We start from the raw sequence: 25984 nt of genomic DNA, 5'->3' as shown, positions 1-25984 counted from the left end.
GAAGTGATAAATCTGTTCTTGAACAAGTTAAAATAGATGATTTTATTTATAGAGTGCTTTTTAGCTTACACGATCTTAAGTCAAGATGATGATTATTACTACGGAGAATTATTTAGTATCTGCAAAACCAGGGGATAGAAATTTCGTCACTATCCATATATTCGTATAGATGTCTGTTTGGGAATTCTACATTTATTCATGGATTTACCAATCTGACAATGGGAGTATTTATCATGCTAAAACTTAACAGGGCTTGTGAAACTGCATCATGCTGTAAAGACTTGTGAGTATGAAGATGTTCATACCCTGTGGGAAATAGTGAAGAGATATGATAAAGAGATGGTCAGATCTTCATCATCGTGCAAAAGACGAAAACGTTGGAATATGGTATATCTCACATTTAACTCTGTAAATTGTGTTTTTTTTCCATGAAAGTGGCTAACCTAAGACAACGGTTCTTTCACTCTATTGAACCTCACGGGCTTGCTGGAGATAGGAGGGCAGTTGTTCCTGCTTCAGGTTTTTCATTTAGTGCACAGCAGATATGGAAAATTATAAAAGAAAACAAGGATCTTGATCTTCACAAGGTTATTACCTACAAATCTAGCATGAATTTTCTAGTTAAGTATTTTTCTAGTTTCTTGGTGATATATATGATTGTGTGGTATAAATAAAGGTTATGGTGGCCACTGTACGATGTGAAGAAATTTTCAATGAAAAATATACTACTTTTTCTACAAATGAGGTATATTTACTTAATTTTGGAATGATTTAGTTAAATGCATTGTGCTCCCATTGTTTCCGCTAAAGTAAAGAACATCATTATTATTTAATTTTAATGTGATCATATCATAGAAATGGTGTTGACCAGAGACAGAAGTAAGAGTGGCAAAAGAAAAGTGTTGGAAGAGAAATTGTTGCATGTATTGTTGGCTCAGAACACTAAATTTTTTGCTATTTACACATGGATGCCATAGGCCCAAATGTTAGGTCCATTTAGTATTCTTCAAATTTCAAAAGCAACGGGCCACTTATCACCACCCCCACCCCACCCCCCCGCTTCTAGAATTGTAATTTATAACTATATTATGTTATTTTCAAATATCAAAGCTTTAGAGCAGTCCATCTTCCCCTATCACACTCTCAGAACTTGCTCTAATAAATCAGTTCAATAATATTTACTATCTTCTTGATAGGATATATTTGTTCTGGATTGGTATATCTATCTTTTTCAAAAATAATTTTTGAGAAGGAGCTGATGAGAACGCCATAGAGAAATACAGTTCCAAGAGTGATATATTGGTGTTTTCTTTTCTGCTACATGCCGGTTCTTCATGATGTTATTCTTTTCTTATGTTGTACCTTGTCCAATCGGCCTACCAATCCATGCTAGGACATGTACGACTTGTCCAATCGGCCTACCAATCCATGCTAGGACATGTACGATCTAAGGCTATGGAAAAATTCAAAGAAATGTTCAATAATGTATTGAATGGAGGGAAGGGCTTTGCAGAAATGTTCAATAATGTATTGAATGGAGGGAAGGGCTTTGCCGTGGCTGCTTCTGAGGTATTGAATGGAGGGAAGGGCTTTGCCGTGGCTGCTTCTGAGTGCAGTGAGTCTTGTTTTAAAATTGATCAGTTCCATAATGTTTTAAAATTCTTTCATCGCCTATAATTGACTCTGAAACTTGTGCTGATGAGTGCTACATTGCAGGTTGAAAACTTTGTGTTTGGCGGAAGAATTTTTCACTCCTTAGACTATGATGGTAAATTTGCAATTCCCTTGGGAGAAGATGGAAACATTGCTTCATTGAAGGCTACTTTTGAAGCTTTAGCTGGGTGAATCAAATGCCTCTAGTTCCCAATTGCTAGTTCCTAATTGAGCAACAGCTCCTGCATCTTGCTCAGCTTCGTGTATTCATTCATTGTGTTGTATTCATTGTCATGCTTTCCTGCATTGCATCTGCTCAGCTTCGTGTATTTGAAGAATAGTGTTTTGTGATTGCAAATATTATTTGACAAATATTAATTACAATTGATTTTCTTTCCAATTAAATGTGTACATAGAGTTTATTTGTGATTGCAATATGTATTTGAATATATAGATTTTTGAAGAAATATAATTAAATGATAATTGTAAAAACATAATTATGTAATTATAAAATATTTAGCGACGCTTAAATAACCGCCTCTAATATTTTTAAAAACAAATAAAAAATATTTAGCGACACGTAATAACCGCCACTAAGATTTAAATGAACAAATAAATAGATATATTTAGAGGCGGTTTTGAAACCGCCGCTAAAAGCAAAAGTAAAACACATCACTTTTAGAGGCGGTTATAAAATCGCCGCTAAATGCAATGCGATCAAGAATTCCCACACTTGTCTAAAACCGCCTCTAAATCCTTCGCGACACACTATTTAAACACGGTTGAAGAACCGCCTCTAAACAACTTAGTGGCGGTTGTAAACCGCCTCTAAATAATAAATTAACCGCCTCTAAAAAACCTTTTTGGTGTAGTGATATATACCATGTACTCTTTTCCTCACTAGATTTTTTCCCATTGGGTTTTTCTAGTGTGGTTTTTAACGAGGCATGAGTATAATATAATAAACGGGGAGAAAGTTGCAAATAAATACTTAAATAGACAAACCCCGAAATCCTGAAGATTATGCCCTGAAGGCTTATGATTGCACTCTTTTTCCCTGGCTTATGATTGTACTATTTTTCCCTTAACTAAGTTTTTCCCACCGGGTTTTCTTAGTGTAAGGTTTTTAACAAAGCAATCAGGAAGGCTGTTGTCTTCAGGGGGAGCAACAACATACACAGAGATTATTGGTCCAGAAGACCACCAACTCTTGCAAATCCTGAAGATTAAACGCAACAAGTTATGGTTGTACTCTTTTCCCTTAACTAAGTTTTTTCCCATTGGGTTTTCTTAGTGTAAGGTTTTAATGAGGCAACCAGGACTATACATGTGTTTGTAAATATCATGTACTCTTTTCTTCAACTAGGTTTTTACTACGTGATTTTCCTAGTGAAGTTTTTAACGAGGCATGAAAGTATTTGAATATACCATTCATATACCGTATACTCTTTTCTTGTCTAGGTTTTTCCCACAGGGTTTTCCTAGCAAGTTTTTAACGAAGTAAGATCGTGGACAAATAATGTCCAAGGGGGAGTGTTATAAAGAAATGTATTTAGTGGCCATTATTTTGTAACTGTTGTAACGGTCACCATTATGATTGTTATTATTACTACTGTTATATATATATGTCCTTTGTAACTTGTACATGTATGATGGAATGAAACCACTTTCTCTCTATTCTTTGTTCTCTCTATCCCTTTACTCTTTCCCTACAACCTGCAATGTTCCTGCAATGTTCACGGTTAGGAGCTAAAGGCCAACGGGCACAACAAAATCTCAACAACATTAATATATATATGTATATATATATATATATATTAATTATTAGTCTTTTCTATGCGCGATGCACAAAAATATGTGTTTTTTTTGTGCATTTTGTTGTTTTGCGTTTCTTAACACTATTGGTGTTTTTTTTGCATGATTAATAGTGGGACCGCACCGAATGCACGTTAAGACATGACCGCATTTGAGCTGACATACACACACACACACACACATATTCACGAATTTACATTCAATTCTAAATTTAGAAAGAAAAGTATATGCTCACATGGGCAGTTCATCGAGTTATAGGGATGAAGTTTGGGAGAAGAGACCAGGGGTCCAGTGTGGGAGCGACCTCTCCCAAATACTTTGTCGGGGGGTTGGGAGGAGAAGAAGAAGAAAGAAAGAAAAGTACGTTACTAATTTTAATAGAATAAAAATGAGTTAATTTTCATTTTAATTAGTTCTTGATTAATTATTGCATTGCCACGGTCTAATTCTTTTAATTTTATTACATTACATCATTTACTTTCATTTTATTATCATATAATATTATAATTAGTTATTTGTTTAGAAATTTTGTCATTTCACCATTGATAAGTAACTATTCAACCCTAAATATTATACTTTGATTTAAAAGTATTACATTTTTCCTTATAAATAACAAACAATTTATTCATGATCAGTATTACATTTTCTGGCATAAGTATTACATTTCCACCATGACCCAACTCGTCTCATAGATAAAGATCCGTGAGACCGTTTCACAGGAGAGCCACTCCTCATAATTAATATATACATTGAGTACTGGTTATAGCATAAAAAAATGAAAGTTAAGGATATTATAAATTAAAAGAATACCACAATAGTAATGAAAGTAACTCAAACAAAAATTGAGTTATTACCCAAAATGATACATGACTATATAGTGATTTTTCTTGATTTCGTCCTAAATAACTTTTGTGATATAATTTAGTCCCAGACTCCACTTGTTATTTCTTCCAATAGCGGTTACATAGAAGGACATTTTGGTAATTGCAATATTTCGATCACCTCCTTTCATTTACTTAGCTTCCTGCTAACAACTACATGCAAAATTTCTAATACCATTTTATCCTTCAAATAGTAGCCATTGAACTTTGTTAATGAAATAGTTTAGGACGAAATCGAAAAAAACTACCATATTCGAGGACCATTTTGGTATTAACTCAACAAATTAAAAATTCATGTACTTATTTCATTTTATTTACTCATCCATCCTCTCTCCCTTTTTTTTCATCCTTTTTTGATTTATTTTTTCTAGTATGGTTCTATACTTTTTTTTTTCTTAAACATGATATGATACTATGGAATATAATTAATTTATACATAAATATTTTCTGCTATTTGTACTTGGTTCATGTCACACATAAAGTGCTCGGATAAGTATGAGTAGTCATCATTAGTACCAATTGATGAAGGCAAAAACTTGTATGAGACCGTCTCACCATGAGACGGGTCGGGTAAAGATGCAAATGTAACACTTATATGCACAAATGTCATACTTATATGCTCAAATGTAATACTAATCATGAATAAAAATTTTGTTACTTATAAGGGTAAATGTAATACTTTTAAGGGAAAATACAATACTTTTACATTTCGATTTAAAAGTATTACATTTTTCCTCAAAAGTATTATATTTGCCATTATAAGTGATAGGCACTTGTCAACATTACTTACTATGAAAAATGTATTACTTTTTCTCTTATAAGTAACAAAAATTGTATTCTTGATTAGTGTTATATTTGAGCATATAAGTATGACATTTGCATGGTGGTTTGACCCGACCCGACCCGTCTCACGAACAAGGATCCGTGAGACAGTCTCACACAAGTGTGACCCATTGATGAATGCTTAATTTCGTGAGCAAATACTTTCAACACAAAATTTGTATGGATTGAAAGACATAAACGTTACGGAGTATCTAATTAATGATTTGGTAATTAGATGTAATAAATAGTTGATCTGATAGTGAATTGTTTCCACAGTCTTGACCAAATAGTAATATTAAATACTTATAAAAATATGTTTAAATTACTTCCTTTTCAAAAAAATGTTTAAATTACTTGATTAATGTAGGTCATTAACATATAAACTGAGTTTTTTTTTAGTACAACATATAAACTGAGTTATTAATATATGAATATACTTTATTATTTATTTAAATATTTTAATTTTTTTATTATATATAACTAATATTATAATATTGTTCTACTGAAAGGATTAGTAAGAAAATATTATAGTATTTTATTCGCTACTACAGAAATTACATATAACATCGCACATATAATGTCTGTTTAATTTTTTGTCAAATCGACGTCAAAACGATAAATAAAATTATAATTAAAAAGAAAATATTTAACGTTGATTTTCTACAAAAACTGACATCGTAACTATTCCCTATTCACCCCTGGCCAAGAAAGTTTACCCTTTGGCTAGGCCCAAGGCTTGGCCAAGGGGGCTAACAAAAAAAAACGTGCGAGCTAGCAACACACATCTAAAACTTAATATTGTCCCAAGGAGAAGGAACCATTCGAAAGAAGGTTTGGGCGACCCCGCGTCACCAAGAAGACATATCTTATTCCTGAAATCCTGGCCTTATCCACGGTTGACGAATAGTGGAACGGATGGCGAAAAAGGGGTCCAGATGATGCGTCATGGTTAAACTAATGGCACTCGCCCAAGCGGGCACATGCGCTGGGGAGGGCCTGAGCAGCCTACTTGGGTCCAACTGAATAATCCAAGCGAAGTGCTCTGGAGGGTCCGTAGAATAGGTCCGAACCGCACGAGGGCCCCGAGTGAGGGTCTGTAAAGAGAAACACTAGAGGCGAGATAGCCTTAGAGAGAATGTTGAGCACCCCCTATGCTCGGCTTGGATTTGGGGGGTCTCACCGCGAGCCAGTCGGTTCTTGGAGTGGCTATTATCTCTCGTTGTCGACTTCTCGCAACTCAGAGAGTGGGGGGCTGATGATGGAGATATTAGAAATTAAATGACCCAAGAATGTAGACCCGAGGCTTATGAGCCCATAACTTGGGGCCCAAGAAGAGTCCATAGCCCAGGAGCTAAGAGAGAGGGATATCTCGAGTAAGATGCGATGGCCCTCGAGGCCAACCTCTGAAGCCGGCTCTGGGCCGCTAGGCGTACCCGCCCTAGAGCTAGTCTCGAGGCCTGGGTGGTGGGGTTTGACTAGGCAATCATTATTCTATGGACTATAGTCCACACATATGTGTAATTTTTTATCAACTAGTTGAGAAAGTAGTGTTTTGAACTAAATTAATATAATCTGTATTTGTTTTTTTTTTTTTTAAGTAGATTAGATAATCCGGTATTTAACAAAAATCAAATTTAACAATTTGACTAAGTGAAACGGCTAAAATAAATCAAATTCATAAAAATTGACAAAATCTTAATTTACCAACCACCCAAAGTCATGATTCACCATGAATACAATGGAGATACATGTTCTAAAAGTCATAACCACATACTCTTGTCCAACTACCTTATTAGTTGGGATTGTAGGAATTTGCTTTCTAAGGAGAATACACTGCATCAATTAAAGTATGCTTTGTTGGTTTAAATTGCCCTAAATAGAGATATTAATGCTTACACTAAAGTTTTGTCATTATATCCTTATTTCAAAGTTCAATGATAGACCCACAGAATGGAGAGTCATTCTGTAATGAATGGGGGATGACCAGAAAGATAATGGATCGTTTGGTAATGCTATTCAAGATTGGGAAAATAAATTCCTAAATCTTTTGGGTACACCAAAAAATGAAAAACAAGTTTAATGTCTAATCAAAATTTAAACAATTATGGATGTTTGGTAGGGGAAATTGTGATTCTTTTCCTTCATACATTCAAAAAGTGAAAAAATTTCACTGCCTGATTTGAAGGATTAGAATTTCAATCCCTCTATTTTGTGGAATTACAATCCTTAGAATTTTAAATTTCATACTGTTTGAGAAGAAAAATTGGACTTGTTAGAACAAATAATGCCCCTCTCCTAATTCTAATAATGTTATTATAATATTATTTAAAATATTATAAGTTATTATAAAAATTATAATTATAATAATAATAATAATATTAATTATTATTATTATTATTATTATATTGTTATTATTATTATGGAAATTATTTTATTTTAATTTATTATACGATTATTAATATTATAATGTAGGGACATTTTGGTCTAGAGATCTTTCCCTGTGTAATTATTTCGGCTAGAGATCTTTCAATGTGCTGTAAAATTTTCTAATGTTTTATTTAGTTTATTATTTACCAAACTAGTGTTTTACCCATGCAATACATGGAAGAGATTATATTGTAATGAATTTAAATAATATGTTTCATGTAAAAAGTGAGGATTGTTCTGATCCACCCATTTGAGTAGATCAACAGTGAAAGGTTGTTAAAAATAAATAAAAATGAATAGGGTTAGTTTTATAAATATTACAAAATTGACCTTGTATTTTTTTTTCTAAAATCTTTAGCTTTTGATGAACCTTGATGAACGGTTATGATCAATCATCACTTTTTACAGGAGAACCTTGTTCTCATTTGAAGCCGTATATATGCACATTCCCGTGAAAATAGGCGCCCAAGAGAAAACTAGGAACCAATTAGAGTTGTGCACATGTGAAGGTCTAATGTATTTGAAGCAATTAGAGAGAGAAAAAGCGCAATGAAATTTTTGCAAATAACTCAAATTTTAAAATGCATTTAACAATATTATATAGTAGCTTAAAAACAATATTATAGAGTACATTTTTCACCAATATGAATGACACTTAGACATACTATAGAGTGCATCTATTGATAAATCTTGAAAACTAAACTCAAAGCTAAACTATAAATACAAAATCTCTAAACAATAAAAAATAAACACCCAAACCAAACTTAAAAGGTAAACCCTTATAAGGCATTTGGTTGGAAGGAATGAAATTAAGAGGGAAAATAATTGTAATTTGGTGGGAAATAATAAGGTGAGAATAAAGTAGGAATTCAAATTACATTGTTTGGCAGAAAGGAATAGAGTTATTGAGAATGGAAAGGGGTTGTTTACTTCATTTTTTTTTTCCATTTCCAATTTTTCATTTCTCCAGTTTTTTATTTTTCCTTCTCCATTTCTCCAGTTTTCCATTTCTCCAGTTTTCCAATTTTCCTTCGCCATTTCTCCAATTTCTTCATTTCTTTAGTTTTAGTACATAGNGCTAAACTATAAATACAAAATCTCTAAACAATAAAAAATAAACACCCAAACCAAACTTAAAAGGTAAACCCTTATAAGGCATTTGGTTGGAAGGAATGAAATTAAGAGGGAAAATAATTGTAATTTGGTGGGAAATAATAAGGTGAGAATAAAGTAGGAATTCAAATTACATTGTTTGGCAGAAAGGAATAGAGTTATTGAGAATGGAAAGGGGTTGTTTACTTCATTTTTTTTTTCCATTTCCAATTTTTCATTTCTCCAGTTTTTTATTTTTCCTTCTCCATTTCTCCAGTTTTCCATTTCTCCAGTTTTCCAATTTTCCTTCGCCATTTCTCCAATTTCTTCATTTCTTTAGTTTTAGTACATAGTTTGATGGGTCACACTTGTGTGAGACCATCTCACGGATCCTTATTCGTGAGACGGTCTCACACAAGTTTTTGCCTAGTTTGATTACAAATTTTCACCAATATGAATGACACTTAGACATACTATAGAGTGCATCTATTGATAAATAAATCTTGAAACTAAACTCAAAGCTAAACTATAAATACAAAATCTCTAAACAATAAAAATAAACACCCAAACCAAACTTAAAAGGTAAACCCTTATAAGGCATTTGGTTTGGAAGGAATGAAATTAAGAGGGAAAATAATTGTAATTTGGTGGGAAATAATAAGGTGAGAATAAAGTAGGAATTCAAATTACATTGTTTGGCAGAAAGGAATAGAGTTATTGAGAATGGAAAGGGGTTGTTTACTTCATTTTTTTTTTCCATTTCCAATTTTTCATTTCTCCAGTTTTTTATTTTTCCTTCTCCATTTCTCCAGTTTTCCATTTCTCCAGTTTTCCAATTTTCCTTCGCCATTTCTCCAATTTCTTCATTTCTTTAGTTTTAGTACATAGTTTGATGGGTCACACTTGTGTGAGACCATCTCACGGATCCTTATTCGTGAGACGGGTCGGGTCGGGTCAAAGCACCATGCAAATGCCATACTTATATGTGCAAATGTCATACTTATATGCTCAAATATAACACTAATCAAGAATACAATTTTTGTTACTTATTAGAGAAAAAGTAATACATTTTTCATAATAAGTAATGTTGACAAGTGCCCCTTACTTATAAGGGCAAATATAATACTTTTGTGGAAAAATGTAATACTTTTAAATCGAAATGTAAAAGTATTGTATTTTCCCTTAAAAGTATTACATTTACCCTTATAAGTAACAAAATTTTTTTTCCTGATTAGTATTACATTTGAGCATATAAGTATGACATTTATACATATAAGTGTTACATTTGCATCTTGACCCGACCCGACCCGTCTCATGGTGAGACGGTCTCACACAAGTTTTTGCCTAGTTTGATTACAAAACAAAATACAAAAAACTTGATTAAATACAATCATCCCATATAACATTTGTATATTTATACAACAAAGATAATAATAATAATAATAATAATAATAATCTACTATACTAATAAGAGCCAAAGAGAGTTAGGCCTAAAATGGGTAGAAAAAATGGCGGTCAAATTATTTAATCAAATGGATGGTTCAGATGAATTATTTAACCAAATAGATGGTTAAGATAATTCAAATTAATATTATTAATAAAGATTACCTAATTTAACCTTACTTTTATGATTATCCGTTAAATTTTCCGTTAAATATTCTTTTCTCCGTTAATATTTCGTTAACTTTTAACTTACCTATTAATTTCTATAAGAAAAGTCTTAGGTTCGAACCTCATCTCAATCAAATTTGACACAATTAAGTTTCTCACTCTATTTTACTCTTATTAAATTAAATAAATTAGTAGCTACAACAAAAAAAGATACATATGTATTTCTTTAATTTAGAATTATGTGTTTACAATACCTTTATTTGAAAAAATTATTCATTATCAAAAAATTAAATTAAATAAGAGAAATAATTTCATTAGTTATATTGTCTTTATTTTCTCTCATACAAAGATTCTTTACGTTCAAATTTATCAATTGATATTCATTACATTGTCCATTATCTTATTTTTACAATATCTTGTAATTAAATATCAAAGTTATAGTACAAAATAATGTTATATATTTATTTACCAAGTATTTTATTAATATTATGAGAAAAAATTTTAAAATAATTTGAAGCTTATTATATTAACTACTTGGTGATTGGTTGACAAAGAGAGTACTCAAATAACCCAACAAATTGAAGCGGAATCACTGTATTTTACTCTTATTGAATTAAATAAATTAGTAGTTACACAAAAAAATGATACATATGTATTTCTTTAATACCATGAAAAAAATAAAAAAGAATAGTTTGAATTTTGAAACCAATCATATTAACTACTTGGGGGATTTGTTGACAATGAAAATACTCAAATAACCCATTACCTAGCAAATTCAAGCGAGAAACTACCTTTAATATCTTTGGAATACATAATATTTTAAAATTTCAAATTTTTATTAATTTATTTAATCTTTTTTCTTAAACTAGGGATTTCTTTATCCACAATAACTCATTCAACAATAATGGTTGAACCAAATGAACCCCAAGCAGAACACCTAAAGGAAAGTCCATAGCTCCTATATCATAATCTCATTACGTGATGTTGTCATCTATGCTACCAACAATAACCGAATTGCAAATAACACACTACTAACAAAAATGAAGAGAACAAATAGTAAAGATGAAGACAATGACAATGTTACTCAAAAGAGAATTAAGAACACTTAAAAATTCAAATTAAAAGTAGTATTTATTTAGACTATCATTTTTAGACCAAATATTTAGACTATCGATTTTACAAGGTTGCAAACATTTATTTTAGTAATAGTTATAATGAATTTTCTATATTATCTTGGATTCATATACTTTGAGTTAGATATTTAAATAAAAAAAAATTCGACATTCAATTACCCATGTATAAACTTTTCCTATATAATCTTGCATTGATATACTTTCAAATATTTATTTAAATATAAACTTTGGGCATTAACTCATTCGCGCAATGCACGTATAAAACTAGTAACAATNTACTTATAAGGGCAAATATAATACTTTTGTGGAAAAATGTAATACTTTTAAATCGAAATGTAAAAGTATTGTATTTTCCCTTAAAAGTATTACATTTACCCTTATAAGTAACAAAATTTTTTTTCCTGATTAGTATTACATTTGAGCATATAAGTATGACATTTATACATATAAGTGTTACATTTGCATCTTGACCCGACCCGACCCGTCTCATGGTGAGACGGTCTCACACAAGTTTTTGCCTAGTTTGATTACAAAACAAAATACAAAAAACTTGATTAAATACAATCATCCCATATAACATTTGTATATTTATACAACAAAGATAATAATAATAATAATAATAATAATAATCTACTATACTAATAAGAGCCAAAGAGAGTTAGGCCTAAAATGGGTAGAAAAAATGGCGGTCAAATTATTTAATCAAATGGATGGTTCAGATGAATTATTTAACCAAATAGATGGTTAAGATAATTCAAATTAATATTATTAATAAAGATTACCTAATTTAACCTTACTTTTATGATTATCCGTTAAATTTTCCGTTAAATATTCTTTTCTCCGTTAATATTTCGTTAACTTTTAACTTACCTATTAATTTCTATAAGAAAAGTCTTAGGTTCGAACCTCATCTCAATCAAATTTGACACAATTAAGTTTCTCACTCTATTTTACTCTTATTAAATTAAATAAATTAGTAGCTACAACAAAAAAAGATACATATGTATTTCTTTAATTTAGAATTATGTGTTTACAATACCTTTATTTGAAAAAATTATTCATTATCAAAAAATTAAATTAAATAAGAGAAATAATTTCATTAGTTATATTGTCTTTATTTTCTCTCATACAAAGATTCTTTACGTTCAAATTTATCAATTGATATTCATTACATTGTCCATTATCTTATTTTTACAATATCTTGTAATTAAATATCAAAGTTATAGTACAAAATAATGTTATATATTTATTTACCAAGTATTTTATTAATATTATGAGAAAAAATTTTAAAATAATTTGAAGCTTATTATATTAACTACTTGGTGATTGGTTGACAAAGAGAGTACTCAAATAACCCAACAAATTGAAGCGGAATCACTGTATTTTACTCTTATTGAATTAAATAAATTAGTAGTTACACAAAAAAATGATACATATGTATTTCTTTAATACCATGAAAAAAATAAAAAAGAATAGTTTGAATTTTGAAACCAATCATATTAACTACTTGGGGGATTTGTTGACAATGAAAATACTCAAATAACCCATTACCTAGCAAATTCAAGCGAGAAACTACCTTTAATATCTTTGGAATACATAATATTTTAAAATTTCAAATTTTTATTAATTTATTTAATCTTTTTTCTTAAACTAGGGATTTCTTTATCCACAATAACTCATTCAACAATAATGGTTGAACCAAATGAACCCCAAGCAGAACACCTAAAGGAAAGTCCATAGCTCCTATATCATAATCTCATTACGTGATGTTGTCATCTATGCTACCAACAATAACCGAATTGCAAATAACACACTACTAACAAAAATGAAGAGAACAAATAGTAAAGATGAAGACAATGACAATGTTACTCAAAAGAGAATTAAGAACACTTAAAAATTCAAATTAAAAGTAGTATTTATTTAGACTATCATTTTTAGACCAAATATTTAGACTATCGATTTTACAAGGTTGCAAACATTTATTTTAGTAATAGTTATAATGAATTTTCTATATTATCTTGGATTCATATACTTTGAGTTAGATATTTAAATAAAAAAAAATTCGACATTCAATTACCCATGTATAAACTTTTCCTATATAATCTTGCATTGATATACTTTCAAATATTTATTTAAATATAAACTTTGGGCATTAACTCATTCGCGCAATGCACGTATAAAACTAGTAACAATAATAAAGATAATAACAATAACAACAACAACAACAACAACAACAATAACAATAATAATAATAATAATAATGGGAGCCAGTAATAATAATAATAATAATAATAATAATAACAATAATAAAGATAATAACAATAATAGTAGGAGTTGTGCGCAAGAAGACAAAAGAAGCACTGTTCACCCGTGCATTTTCCATTTGGAAGAATGGAGAAGTCAGTTTTTGCTCTCTCCAAAATTGTATAGAAATGGAAGAATGGAGATAGAAAATTATTTTAGAGAATTGGTTTTAGTAAACAAGTTTTCCATTTTCCATTCTTCCACTTCTCCAATTCTTCATTTTTTTTGGAAAATCCTCCATTTTTCCAAGTTACTAAATGACCCCTAAAATGCCCTTGTGTAATAATATTAATAATAATATTCAAGATCAAATATGTCATTTTCTTCTTTTTCCCTTTCATTTGTATGGATGAATTGCAACTCATATGGGGGACCTATGAATTGCAATTCATTAAATTAAGGGAATTGAAATTCTCTCCAACCAAACAATGTAGTTTCTCCTTTGACGGAATTACATTGGCATTGAATTACAACTCATGCCAACCAAACACCCCATATATAGGTTGTTTGGTAGAGAATAATTGCAATTCATTTCCCACCTAATTCTAAGAAGTGAAAAAAATTCAGAGTTTTATTGGGAGGGAGGAATTGCAAATCCTACCCCACTCCCGAAATTGCAATTTCACAATACAAGGAAGAAAGTTTGGAGTATGAGGACCAAATTACCTTCCCTAATAATCCTACATCTTTTCCTTGCAATTACACATGCATTTTGGTCTTTATACTACTTATTCCTTTTTAATTCTCATATATAGTCATCACTATAATTGAAATTCCTAGTAATTCTATTTCTGTCTACCAAACAATGAAATTTGAATTCCTACTTTAGTCCATCTTATTCATTTCCTATATGGAATTACAATTCATTTCCCATATAATTCATTCATTACAATCAAAGTAATATGATTATCTCCAGGAAGTTATGTGAGGTTAAGGGTCTATTCGGAAACCTGAAAAATTACTTCCAGAAGTCAATTTCTAAATTTTACTTGTTTAGATATTCAAGAAAAATAAAGTCAAAGTAAAATATTCATTTTAGTCAGTGTAAAAAAAATTCAATTTGGCACAAAATATCTTCCTAAATTTTTAATCGAAACACATTTTCTGGATTCTTTATTTTCCATGTTTATCTTCTCTTTCATCTCTTTTCTAATTTCAGAAAATGAGTCATTTTCTAAAAAAACATTTTCAAAGTTTTCAAATGGACCTTAAAAGAATGTAAAATTACCTTATGTGTTTGGTTAAAGTTGTAAGAATGTAAAATTAAATTATTTGGTTTGAGGTTATTATATTTCAAGTTATATTATACTCTGTATCATTTACATAAATGCCTTCATAGAAAGTGAAAGTTGTAAAAATGGTTAACTTCTAAAATTGTTTTGAGAAATTTGCAAGTCTCTGTTTTCTTCCCATTGCTTAGAATTTAAAACAAGATGCTTCAAGTAACCAAAAAAATAAATTAAAAAAATAGAACATTTTGTAAAATAATATACTCTCTTTATTCCATTTACTTGTCTTATTTACTATTTATTGGTCAAGCCAACTCTTTCTTCTTTGTTTATTTTTTTATAATATTTTTTTAATTATTTAAAAATTTGATTGCTTGTGTTTAATGGTATTTTTAATGTAGTTTCTAAATATATAAATTTTATATATTACAAAACTTAACATTTTGAAAAATTAAATTAAAAATTACTTCAGTTAAACATTGTTAACTGAACTAGACACATAAATGTCTTAGGAATCAAAGTTCTTGGCATGTGAGACTTAACCAATTGCTTCCACTCATTCGTCTCCTACATTTACTTCAATACTCCACAAGGTTGATGAAGTCACAACATATGCTGACCAATTAGATGTAGTTGGTAACTTCAACATCAAAAAATCAATTTCAACCTTGAATGAGTTTGATAGTGGCATCGATTCCAATGGAGTAAGTATTCATGTTCTACATAATGTTGGCTATATTGCTCTGTGACAATCTGTATGTGGATTAAAGTTAGGTTTATGCAGCAAAAGTTTAAATACCGTTTGCCATCCCCGGCACGACATTTGATGAAGTAATGTTAGTGGTGAGGTGAAAAGTGTAAAACGGAGAATAAATTCCCCGAGTGTCGTTCTCTTGAGGATGATAAATTGGAATCGAGTCAATTGTGTGGCATTTAAGAGGTTGATAGTCAAGAGTTGCAAGAATCGAATAAGAGGACAAAAAACATGGTGCAAGAGTTCAACAAATGTAAAATAAAATGTAGCAATTAACTAAAGCGAGGAGATGGATGCCGTCACTAGGTCTCATGCATGATGTAACTATGGTGAAATTGGGACAACACAAGCAAGTCTCGTTCAAGGAAGCTAACGGCAACTACACCAAGTGGCGTCACGCTTAGACTCCCATTTTCTTTGTCGGTTGGGGCATTATGTTGAGCACATGGTCTACCACTCCTTCCGGACCTCGTCCTCCCGGACTAAGGGCGGGAATGTGGTCAAGTAAGACTCATGGAGATCCGATATCTCACAACCTCCACTTCCTCTCTCTTTGCTACCTATCCCGGCCGGCAATAGGAGCAAATCTCTCCAAACATCAACCACACATAAACACATGAAACCTAACTTGCATTTCTCAATTCAATGGAAGAATTCAACTCAATCAAGCATGATCCCTAGTATGGAGCATCCAACTCCCAAGTAATCTAGCTAATCATAGCAAGAGATTGAAAGCAAAATAGATCTAAAAGTTCAATTGATAATCAAAGGGAAATTGCAATTGAAAGCTAAAAGCAAATGTAAATCAATGTCTAAGAGTTACCAAAGCAATAGTAAATGCAATCCACAAGTGCTTCAATCTCCGATTCGTAACCAAGATCAACTATTCTAGATCTAACCTAGCTCTACAATATCTAGAAATCTTCTAAGATGATGGAACTCCTTTCTAGATCATCGAACCTCTCCTAAAATATCTCCCTAGGCCTCTTTAAATAACTCTTTTCCTTCACACTTCCGCGCCTTCTCGCCTAGGGATTGATCCATGAGCTTGTCCACGCTTGGAACGCTCGTGGATCTTTTACTTAAACTCATTCCACGTGCGTGGAACCTGGCGTGGAACTTTCTGAATGTCTTCCACGTCCAGGTCCACGCGTGGACTGGAACGTGGATCAACATAGTTTCTTTCGCTTTTCATTGCTTCTTCATTCAACCTTCGGTTCCCTTCAAGTCTACAAGAATCTTTCTGAACATAACATGTGATAGAGTTTTGTAAGAGTTGGCACATTAGAGCTTTTCAAAACATGAATTGACCACAAAAGGGCATCAAAGTATAGTATTTAAGTCCCAATTAGACCCTTTCCTATAGGTATCTTTGGCACCTATCATGGGAGTATATGTAGTATTACTCATTTTTAAATGAAATGTAAGAAAATAATTTTTTAGGTTCCTTATTTGTAATCTTTGACGCTCAACTTTGAATGTTATGTATATAGTCTAGCTAATTAATTGATCAAATATCATGTTAAACTACATATTCGTAGTATATGTTCAACAATTATACTAACTCATTGTATTCTTTTAATACACTCTAACATATTAATATTATATGTTCAACAATTATGCCAACTCTGATTGATATGAGGTTTGAACCTAAGACTTTCTGTATGAAATCAATGAGTCAGTTAAGAATAATAAATAGTTAGCGAAATATTTCATTACTTAAGTTAACACTGACAGAATGTGAGACTGTGAGAGTATTTATGAAAAATAAATGATATAATAGAGGGTAAAGTAAGAAAAATTAAAAAAAATTCTAAAATTAAAAAAATATGAACCATTCATTCCACCAAACAAGTGGACAAACATTTTTTTAGTTCGTGTTATAGACTTAACTTTATTAGCTCTTATTAGATTAGTAGATATATTTATTATTTAGTAGATTTAAAAAAAAGATAGTTTTTGGTGTATTTTGATAATTTCACATTATTTTTCATTTTTGTTAAACTCATTGAAATTACCAAAATATGTTCGTATTTTATTTTTGAAAGAAAAACACGAAGAGATAAAAAGAAATTGTAAAAGATCACTTCTTTTATGATAGAGAAATGCTTCCCACAATCCCACCCGTACAAAAATCACACAAATTTGACCACTCCTCCATGATGTGTCTATTTTTGTGTGATTAAATTTTTTTTATTTCAAAATCATAACTTATCACAAATTGACACATAGGAGAGTAAATTTATGTGAGTTGTAACGGTAGAGGAGTGTAACAATAATTTTTATGATATTACAAAATACAAATTGCCATGGTTGATAACGAGAGATAAATATATGTTATGGAAAAAATTAATGATCCTTTACGAGGTCAGGATTTCAAACTCTCTCGTATAAAATAAATTAATTGGTCAATTGATCAATTCAGTATAAATGAAAATTTATCCAGACATGGTACAATCGTACAAGTTTAAAGATAGTTAGGACCTTCTCAAAACATGTCCTGATCTGACAAAGAAAATACAAATTGACAGTGTTGATAAGGGAGATAAATATATGTTATGGCTTAAATAGAGATTAGGCGCAAACCAAACGGCCCCTGGGATGGGAAGTGGAAACTGTGAATTTTTATTTAACTTGTTTTGTACATAAACTGAGTTTGAAGCAGGCTAGCTTCCTCTCGTTCTTGACCCGAAATTAACTTTACTTTCTGGAGACTGGAGTAGGGTTTCGGTGCGGTTTGTGGAATTACATTTCCAAAATGGAAGAACAATTTCAAAATCAACACCAATCCGATGCGGAAAATCAAGACCTAGGGCTCGAGCTTCAATCGCAGACAAATCAATCGCTTTCCCCCGATCCCAATCCCCAAAACCCTCCTCAAAGCCCTCCACTGTTGTCTGAAGAAGATGTTGATGTTGATGTTGATGTTGATGATGATGACCAAGACTATGATGAGAAGGCCATGCGAGCCATCTCCGATGAGCTTCACGACTTGGTGGTGACCCAGGCGTATCTCGATCGCGAGAGGAGCCAGAGCTACGGGGAATCAGAAAAATCTGTCGGTGAGGATGATGGTTATGGGCATGCGTATGGTGATCATGATGGATATGATGTTTATGGTGATGATGATAGGAGCGGAGGTTGGGGTGAGAGTGGGGATGGGGGTGATGGAGTTTTTAAGGAAGGAGACAAGGGAGGAGGTGATGATGGGTTTAATGCTACCAATGGTCGGAGGTTGGTTTTCCACTATCCTTTGAGACCCGACGCCGAGGACTGCTCCTATTATATGAAAACTGGGAACTGCAAATTTGGGTTTCATTGCAAGTTCAATCACCCCAGAAGAAAAACTCAGGTACGATTTTTTTTCCCCATTACAAGTTGATATCCTTTTGATTTTTATCGTATTTATTGCTTGTTTCCATTTCCAGTGTAAGTGTTAGAACTTAGAAAGTTCTGCTGATGTCTACTATTTTAACCGTTTCTGCTATTTCTCATCCAGTGGCCTAAAGATAAGGGAACTTTGAAAGAAGAAAATCAGGAAAGAGCAGTTCAGACGGAATGCAAGGTTAGGTTTTTGTTTCTTATTTGTTTATACTTTATACAACTGGCTGATGAACCTATTGGTGTGATTATTATATTCATAATAAAACAATAAAAGCAAATTTGATATGTTTAGTATGATGGATCTTGTTTGCATGTTCGGTAGTGCCAATTTAATTTTCCTGTTTTTACATAATAGAAAACCTGGAAAGAAAGAGAAACACAGAATGCAAGGTTGGATTTTTTTTTTCTGTCCTTTTTCATAACACTGAATGCAAGGTTGAATTTTGTTTTTTTTTTCTGTCCTTTTCATTTATTTTCCTGTATGACTAGCCAAGGAACCTAATGATATGATCATTTTATTTCTTCCTTGCTGTGTTTATTTCTTCCTTTCTCCAGCTTTCCATTTCTCCATTTTCCATTCTTTGTTTTTTGATTTCCAATTTAGAAAATATGTTTACCAGCATCTGTTATCTCTGTTTTGCTTTCTCCAGTTTCTATTTCTCCGGAAAAATGAGAAATTTCTTGAGTTAGTAAACACTTCTTGTATACATTTTCTTATTTTAAGCATATCTGAACAAACTTGGATCTGCTGGCTCATTCTGAATGAACAATATCTTAAATCAAACAACAATTTGTTAAACTGTTTCATCTATGTTTGTTTACTTCATTAACAAAATTGTCTTATTCTTGTACTTTCTTGAGTTTTTAGTGGCATGATTTAACTGGTGCCTGTTCCATTGCCAAGTAGCATAAGTTTGTGAAAACAATTATGTTTGTTAGTTAACTATAAGAAGGCTAGCATTTGTTCTAACTCTCTAGTAGTACCAACATTTTTTGTTTTACACTGCTTAGTGCTTACCCTTCTAGCTCTGGTTGATAGTTAAGGTCAAGTAGGGTATGTTTCTATCTCTCAGTCTGTAACTATAGCAAGTGAAGCATGTGGCTGATAGTTGAGTTCAATTTGGGTATGCCTCTGTTCCTGATCTGTAACTGTGTTGAGAGAAATGTGTGGACTTTTGCTTTTGATTTACAATTTTATTTTAAAATGGAAAATATTGAATGAAAATTGTTATGATATGCACTGATAGTGGCATAAAAATTAATTGACACAAATGGTATTGAAATGAAATTATGAAAATTAATAGTCCCAATGTACTGATTCTGCTGCAGTCTCTTAATTCTTGATCAAAGCTTGTAGCTTCTCTTAGTGTTGACAAAATGCAAGCCACTCCTAAAATGGTGATGATTTAGTTTGATCTGAAATTTGTTATGGGTTTCTGCACTAGTAATTTGTAGATTTTTGTATGGCTGTGTCTCTTGTTGCCTAATTTGTTGTATGCTTTGTACTTCAACAATGTTAAAAAAAAGGGATTTCCATCTTTTGTTTATTAGGTATTTTCTTTAATGAGAATTTAATGCTACTACTAATTTTTAGTGGGTTTATGTTTGTAAATGCTGTAAAGGTTTCCTCTTTCTGGATTTATCTACACCATTTGGTAATATTTGGAAGTTGAAATGTCATTTCCCTTTTTGAAAAGTCGTTGATAAGAGAGCTTGCAGGATGGCTCAAGATCCTTGTATAATAAGTTTTAGTCATCTTCTGTCTCTTCTTTCATCTTTTTCAAATTGTTTCTTTGTTCTATTGTGTTTTCTTCTTTTCACAAATGAACAAGAATGGCTAGATGTTCCTAAATCAAACCTAAATATCTATTGCCAATAATTTTGCCATATCTTTTCCTTTTTGATGAACAGTAGCTGTTTCATAAAAAGTCCTTAAGCAAGATTTTTTCTCTATTTTTCTTCAGTTTGCCATTTGACACATAACAAATCTGAATATTACTTTTCAATGCTTAACTATTGCAAATTGAAGTTGGGGAGTTTTTATTCAATCTGCAAAGTGAAATTGGTGGGAGGCTGCACTATTGTAGCATTTAAATGTGTTACATGCAAAGTTGTTCAAAGATGCACATATAGCTTCTCAAGTAAATTTATTTAATTGTAGTCCATTTCATTCAGTGGATGATACCAAATGCACTGAATCTGTAATACAATTATACGATTATATTTCTCATATTCTTTTTATTTTTATTTTTTTGTGACCTTTCTTAGGCTTTTGCTGCAACCATGCTTTTTCCCCCTTTCATACATATTATTTAAAATTGGTAATTGGTGCAAAAACTAGATATTTTAATACATGCACGTTTATATATATATATATATATATATATATATATATATATTATTAATTTTTTTTTCTCCACACTGAGCTTTATTAAAATGTTTGTGCTTCACTTTGTGCTAAGTAATAGGGAACCCAAGTGTTTCAGTGTCAAATATTAATATTGATGTATCTCTAAAAAGAGTTTCTAGTTATGTGTGTGACTTGAGGTGTGCTGCAAGTTTTTCTTTGCTCCCCTCATATATTTTCATATTTCATTGTTTTCTTTTTGTACCATAGCTATTAGCTATTGTTCATCACTATTGTTCATAGATTCAGTGTTCCCAACGATGAATACTATTTGTATCTCTTTGTTTTCTTTAATTGCCAAAGTTTATCTTCACTTGGCATTGCCACTTTGTAATATGTGGTTCAGGTTTCACAGCTCAAATTAAAGCCTGAATTATAACCTCTGATGTTCCTAAGTTTTCTGTTCTATATGAGTTTCAGTTTTACCTAACGTCAGCTGGATGCAAGTATGGGAAAAGTTGCAAATACAACCATAGCAGGGAAAAGGTTCCAGTGTCACCTATTCAAGAGTTTAACTTTCTTGGCCTGCCTATGCGACCGGTATTGCATGTTTCGATTATCTCCGGACATTCCAGTTGATTAAAATATTTGTACTCTTTGTTGCCAATCCTGTTTCTAGTTTCTGGTTTCTCGGTCTGTCTTAGCATCTTTCTTTGGAGACTTATTAGCAAAATTATAATGGGAGTGTTCTCCTTAAATTGCAGGGAGAAAAGGAGTGCCCATACTATATGCGTACTGGCTCATGCAAGTATGGATCCAACTGCAGATTTCATCATCCTGAGCCCACCCTTATGGCTGGAGATGACTCTTCTTCTGGATATAGCAAGGGAAGATCTATGCCAGTGCAAGGTTCATCTCAGTCAACTGTGACTTCTTGGTCTTCATCCAGACCAACAAACGAGACAACTTATGTTCCTCCTATGATGTATCCACCAACTCAAAGCATTCCATCTCCCACTCCAGAATGGAATAATTATCAGGTAATTTTTTGACTTCATTGGCTTCTGTTGGTGGTGGCAATGATTTTGACTATTCTAGATATATATGTTTGAGTTGCGTCCTTTGTTGAGTTAGGCACTTTACCTCTCTATGCCGTCTTCTTTTCAAATGTTTATAGTGCTTGAGTGCTGCGGCCCTTTTGTTGACTTCTTTCTGAAGTTTTGTGGGCCGGTAAAAAAAGAAGGTTCTTGTAATATATTTCTTACTTGTTTATTTGTTTGGTTGATTGAGGCCCCTGTCTACCAAGCATCAGAGAAGAGCCTCCCTACACCTCCTGCATTTGCTATGAGCAATTCTGTGGCGGAAAAGTTCAATCCCCGACATTCTCTGCCTTTGCTGGGTGAAGATTATCCTGAACGACCTGGTCAACCTGAATGCAGTTACTTCATTAAAACTGGTGACTGTAAATATAGATCTAATTGCAAGTTTCATCATCCAAAGGCTCAATTGACAAGGACCCAAACGCTTCTTAATGACAAGGGCCTGCCTCTAAGACCTGTAAGTTTTTTCTTTTCTTCAGTCTGGGTGTGGTCTTGTGAAATTTGGGTCTGTTGGACGAAATCTATCTTGCATGGCATAACTCAAATAAATTAATAAGCAGTTGTGTTACTTGAGAGTAGGAAAGAAGATGCATCTATTTATTTCCGCTTCGTTTAGTTGATCCATTTAGGTTAGGTATCATAGTATTATTTTGGATTTGAGAAGGTATGCACCAAGAGATGAACCACCGTTTGTTCTTCTGTTTTGCAATTTAGGATCAAGCCATCTGCTCGTATTACAGCCGATATGGCATTTGCAAGTTTGGACCAAACTGTAAATTCGACCATCCAGATAATTACAGCCACTCCCCATCTTCTGGTTGGTCGGAATTCGATCAGCCTCCCTTCGGTAACCCAGACAGCACCAACGCGGCTAGGGTGGCAAGGAAAGGAAGCGGGAGCGGATCTTTAGTACAACAGTCCGTCTAAAGTCGATTCAGAGTGTACTAGGGTTTATCGTTTAAACCATCAAAAGCTAAAGGTTGGGCTGTGGTGAAATTCTGTTTCTGTTTTTATTATGTTTTATTATAATATGCTTAGCAGCTGTCAGGTATAGAGGTTTGCAGTAATTTTATAATGTTTGCATCTTTGAAAAAGCGCAAGCGAAATAGGATTTTTGTAAATTAAGATTTAAGAATACACACAGCATGCATGCTTGTCTTGGAAGATACAAACAGTTTCCTTAACATTTCATTGTATTGCTTTGCATTTAGACATTCCCTGTGTGCCTCTTCTCTTCTGCTTCATAACCTCCCCATCTATCTACGGACTATAATTTATTTATGGATTTAGGTTATGATTTTTAAAAAAATTTATGGACTATTATTTTCAAAAAATTATTTCTGTATAGCTATAATTTTTATATTTAATACTAAAATTGGACATTTATTTTTGTGCATTGCCCATAAAAAGATTAGTTACGACGATGATATATACGTAATTGGTTATAATAAAGAGAAGTTTAATGCCCAATGTTTATTTTTAAATAAGAATTTTAAAGTATATCAATACAAGATTATATATAAGATGCTCATGCTTATGTAATTGAAAGTTGAATTTGTTTATTTAAATTGGTAATTCAAAGTATATGAATGCAAGATAATATATGAGAGGTTGATTATAATTGTTACTAAAATAAATGTTTACAATTTTGTAAAAACGATAGTCTAGAAAGTAGAAATGATAGTATAAATAAATACTACTTTTGGTAATAAAAATTTATATATTTTAAATAATATTACTAAAAAAATATAATTTACCTTTAAAGTGAATAACTGTGATGTAGTCTAAAAATATTACAGAGTAATTTCCCGTTTTAATTTATTGTGTTATTTGAATATATATTCATTGTCAACAAATTAATGAAATTATCACCAAGCAGTTAATATGATTTGCTTCAAAATTCTTTTAATTTTCTTTCTATATTATTAATAGAATACTTGGTAAATAAATATACAATATTATTTTGTATTATAACTTTGATACGGGGTATGTAATTATAAGATAGTGTAAAAAAAGAACAATGAATAATGTAATTAATATAATTAATTAATGAATTTGAAGTTAAGGAATCTTTGCATTGTAAAAAAAATAAAATAAAGACAATGTAACCAATAAAATTATCTCTTTTTTTATTTTTTAATAATGAAAAATTTTTATTATAAAAAATAAAGACATATAACTAACGAAATCATATCTCTTTTGTTAATGAATAATTTTTATTGTATAAAATAAAGATATAATGAAATTATATCTTTTTTTAATTTTTTGATAATGCATAATTTTTTTTTTTTGAATAAAGGCATTATAAACATCGAATTATAAATTAAAGAAATGTATATGTATTTTTTTTTTGGTGTAGCTGCTAATTTATTTAATTTAATAAGAGTAATAGAGTGAGTTACTTACTTTTCAATAATATATACTCTAACATATTCGCAATATATGTTTAACAAATAACTCTGATTGGAATGCGGTTCGAACTTAAGACCTTTCTTATAGAAATTAATGGGTAAGTTAAAAGTTAACGTAATATTCCGTTACTAAAGTTTATACTAACGGAATGTGTGGTTATTTAAAGTAAGAAAATAATATAATAGAGGGTAAAGAAAGAAAATCATTAAAAATCACTAAAATCAAAATAATATGAACCATTCGTATAAGTAAATAATTACTACATTTTTTTCTTCCCGTTAGAGCCCTAAATTTATTAAGATTGTAGATTTAAGAGTTTATTATTCCACATTTTTTCTATTACTTTTAGAATTTGGATTATCTCCGAATCTCCGATCCATGTATAGTCATCCCTATTGACAAGTAATGGATGATACAACCTCCCAGGTGCTTTGCCGGGCCGGGACATGGGGGGCCCATTGGGTTGAGGATTCAACCTTTTGGGAGAAGTAATGGATGATACAGATATATGAGTAGCTTAGGTGGTTGGTACTTGTGTTATTATGCTAGACTAGAGGTCATAAGTTCAAGCCTTGATAGTTAACTTTGCCCGCATAGGCAGGAGTGAAGTTTGGGAGAAAAGACCAGGAATCGAGTCTCACTAGCAATAGTGTGGGAGCAACCTAATTTTTTAAATGAATAGGTAATTAGGTAATAATAATTTTATTTCAAAAAAAAAGTAATAATAAATTTTTTTTTTTAAAAACGTAACAAAAATGTAATAATCATGATAGGTAGGTCTATAGATGGTAATTGTGACAAATAAATAAGGTAGGCAATTAATAGTATGATAAGATAAACAATGGTGGTTTTAGATAATGAAGCACGGGCTATAAATGGTAATTGTGAAAAATAAATATGATTATTGGTAAGTAATTAATAATATGATATAAACAATGGTTTTTTATTTATTTAATTTTTAAGTTAAACATTGGTGGTTTAAGGGCAAATTTTACTATGAACCAAGTAGCGTGGACTATG

The 25984-nt window shown here is 31.4% G+C and overlaps 1 protein-coding gene across 1 annotated transcript; it reads left to right on the top strand.

Moving 5' to 3' along the window:
• Positions 1-18360: 18360 nt before the first annotated feature.
• On the top strand, positions 18361-23766 carry LOC115996697 (zinc finger CCCH domain-containing protein 67). Its single transcript, XM_031236053.1, has 6 exons — positions 18361-19073; positions 19221-19286; positions 21933-22052; positions 22217-22492; positions 22743-23009; positions 23267-23766. The coding sequence occupies exons 1-6, from the start codon at positions 18480-18482 to the stop codon at positions 23477-23479; spliced, it is 1536 nt and encodes a 511-aa protein (XP_031091913.1). The 5' UTR covers positions 18361-18479; the 3' UTR covers positions 23480-23766.
• Positions 23767-25984: the final 2218 nt, after the last annotated feature.

Source organism: Ipomoea triloba, chromosome 11 (assembly GCF_003576645.1).
Source record: "Ipomoea triloba cultivar NCNSP0323 chromosome 11, ASM357664v1".
Classification (NCBI taxonomy): domain Eukaryota; kingdom Viridiplantae; phylum Streptophyta; class Magnoliopsida; order Solanales; family Convolvulaceae; genus Ipomoea; species Ipomoea triloba.
The sequence above is the reverse complement of the archived record's forward strand: the minus strand, read 5'-3'. Positions and strand labels throughout refer to the sequence as shown.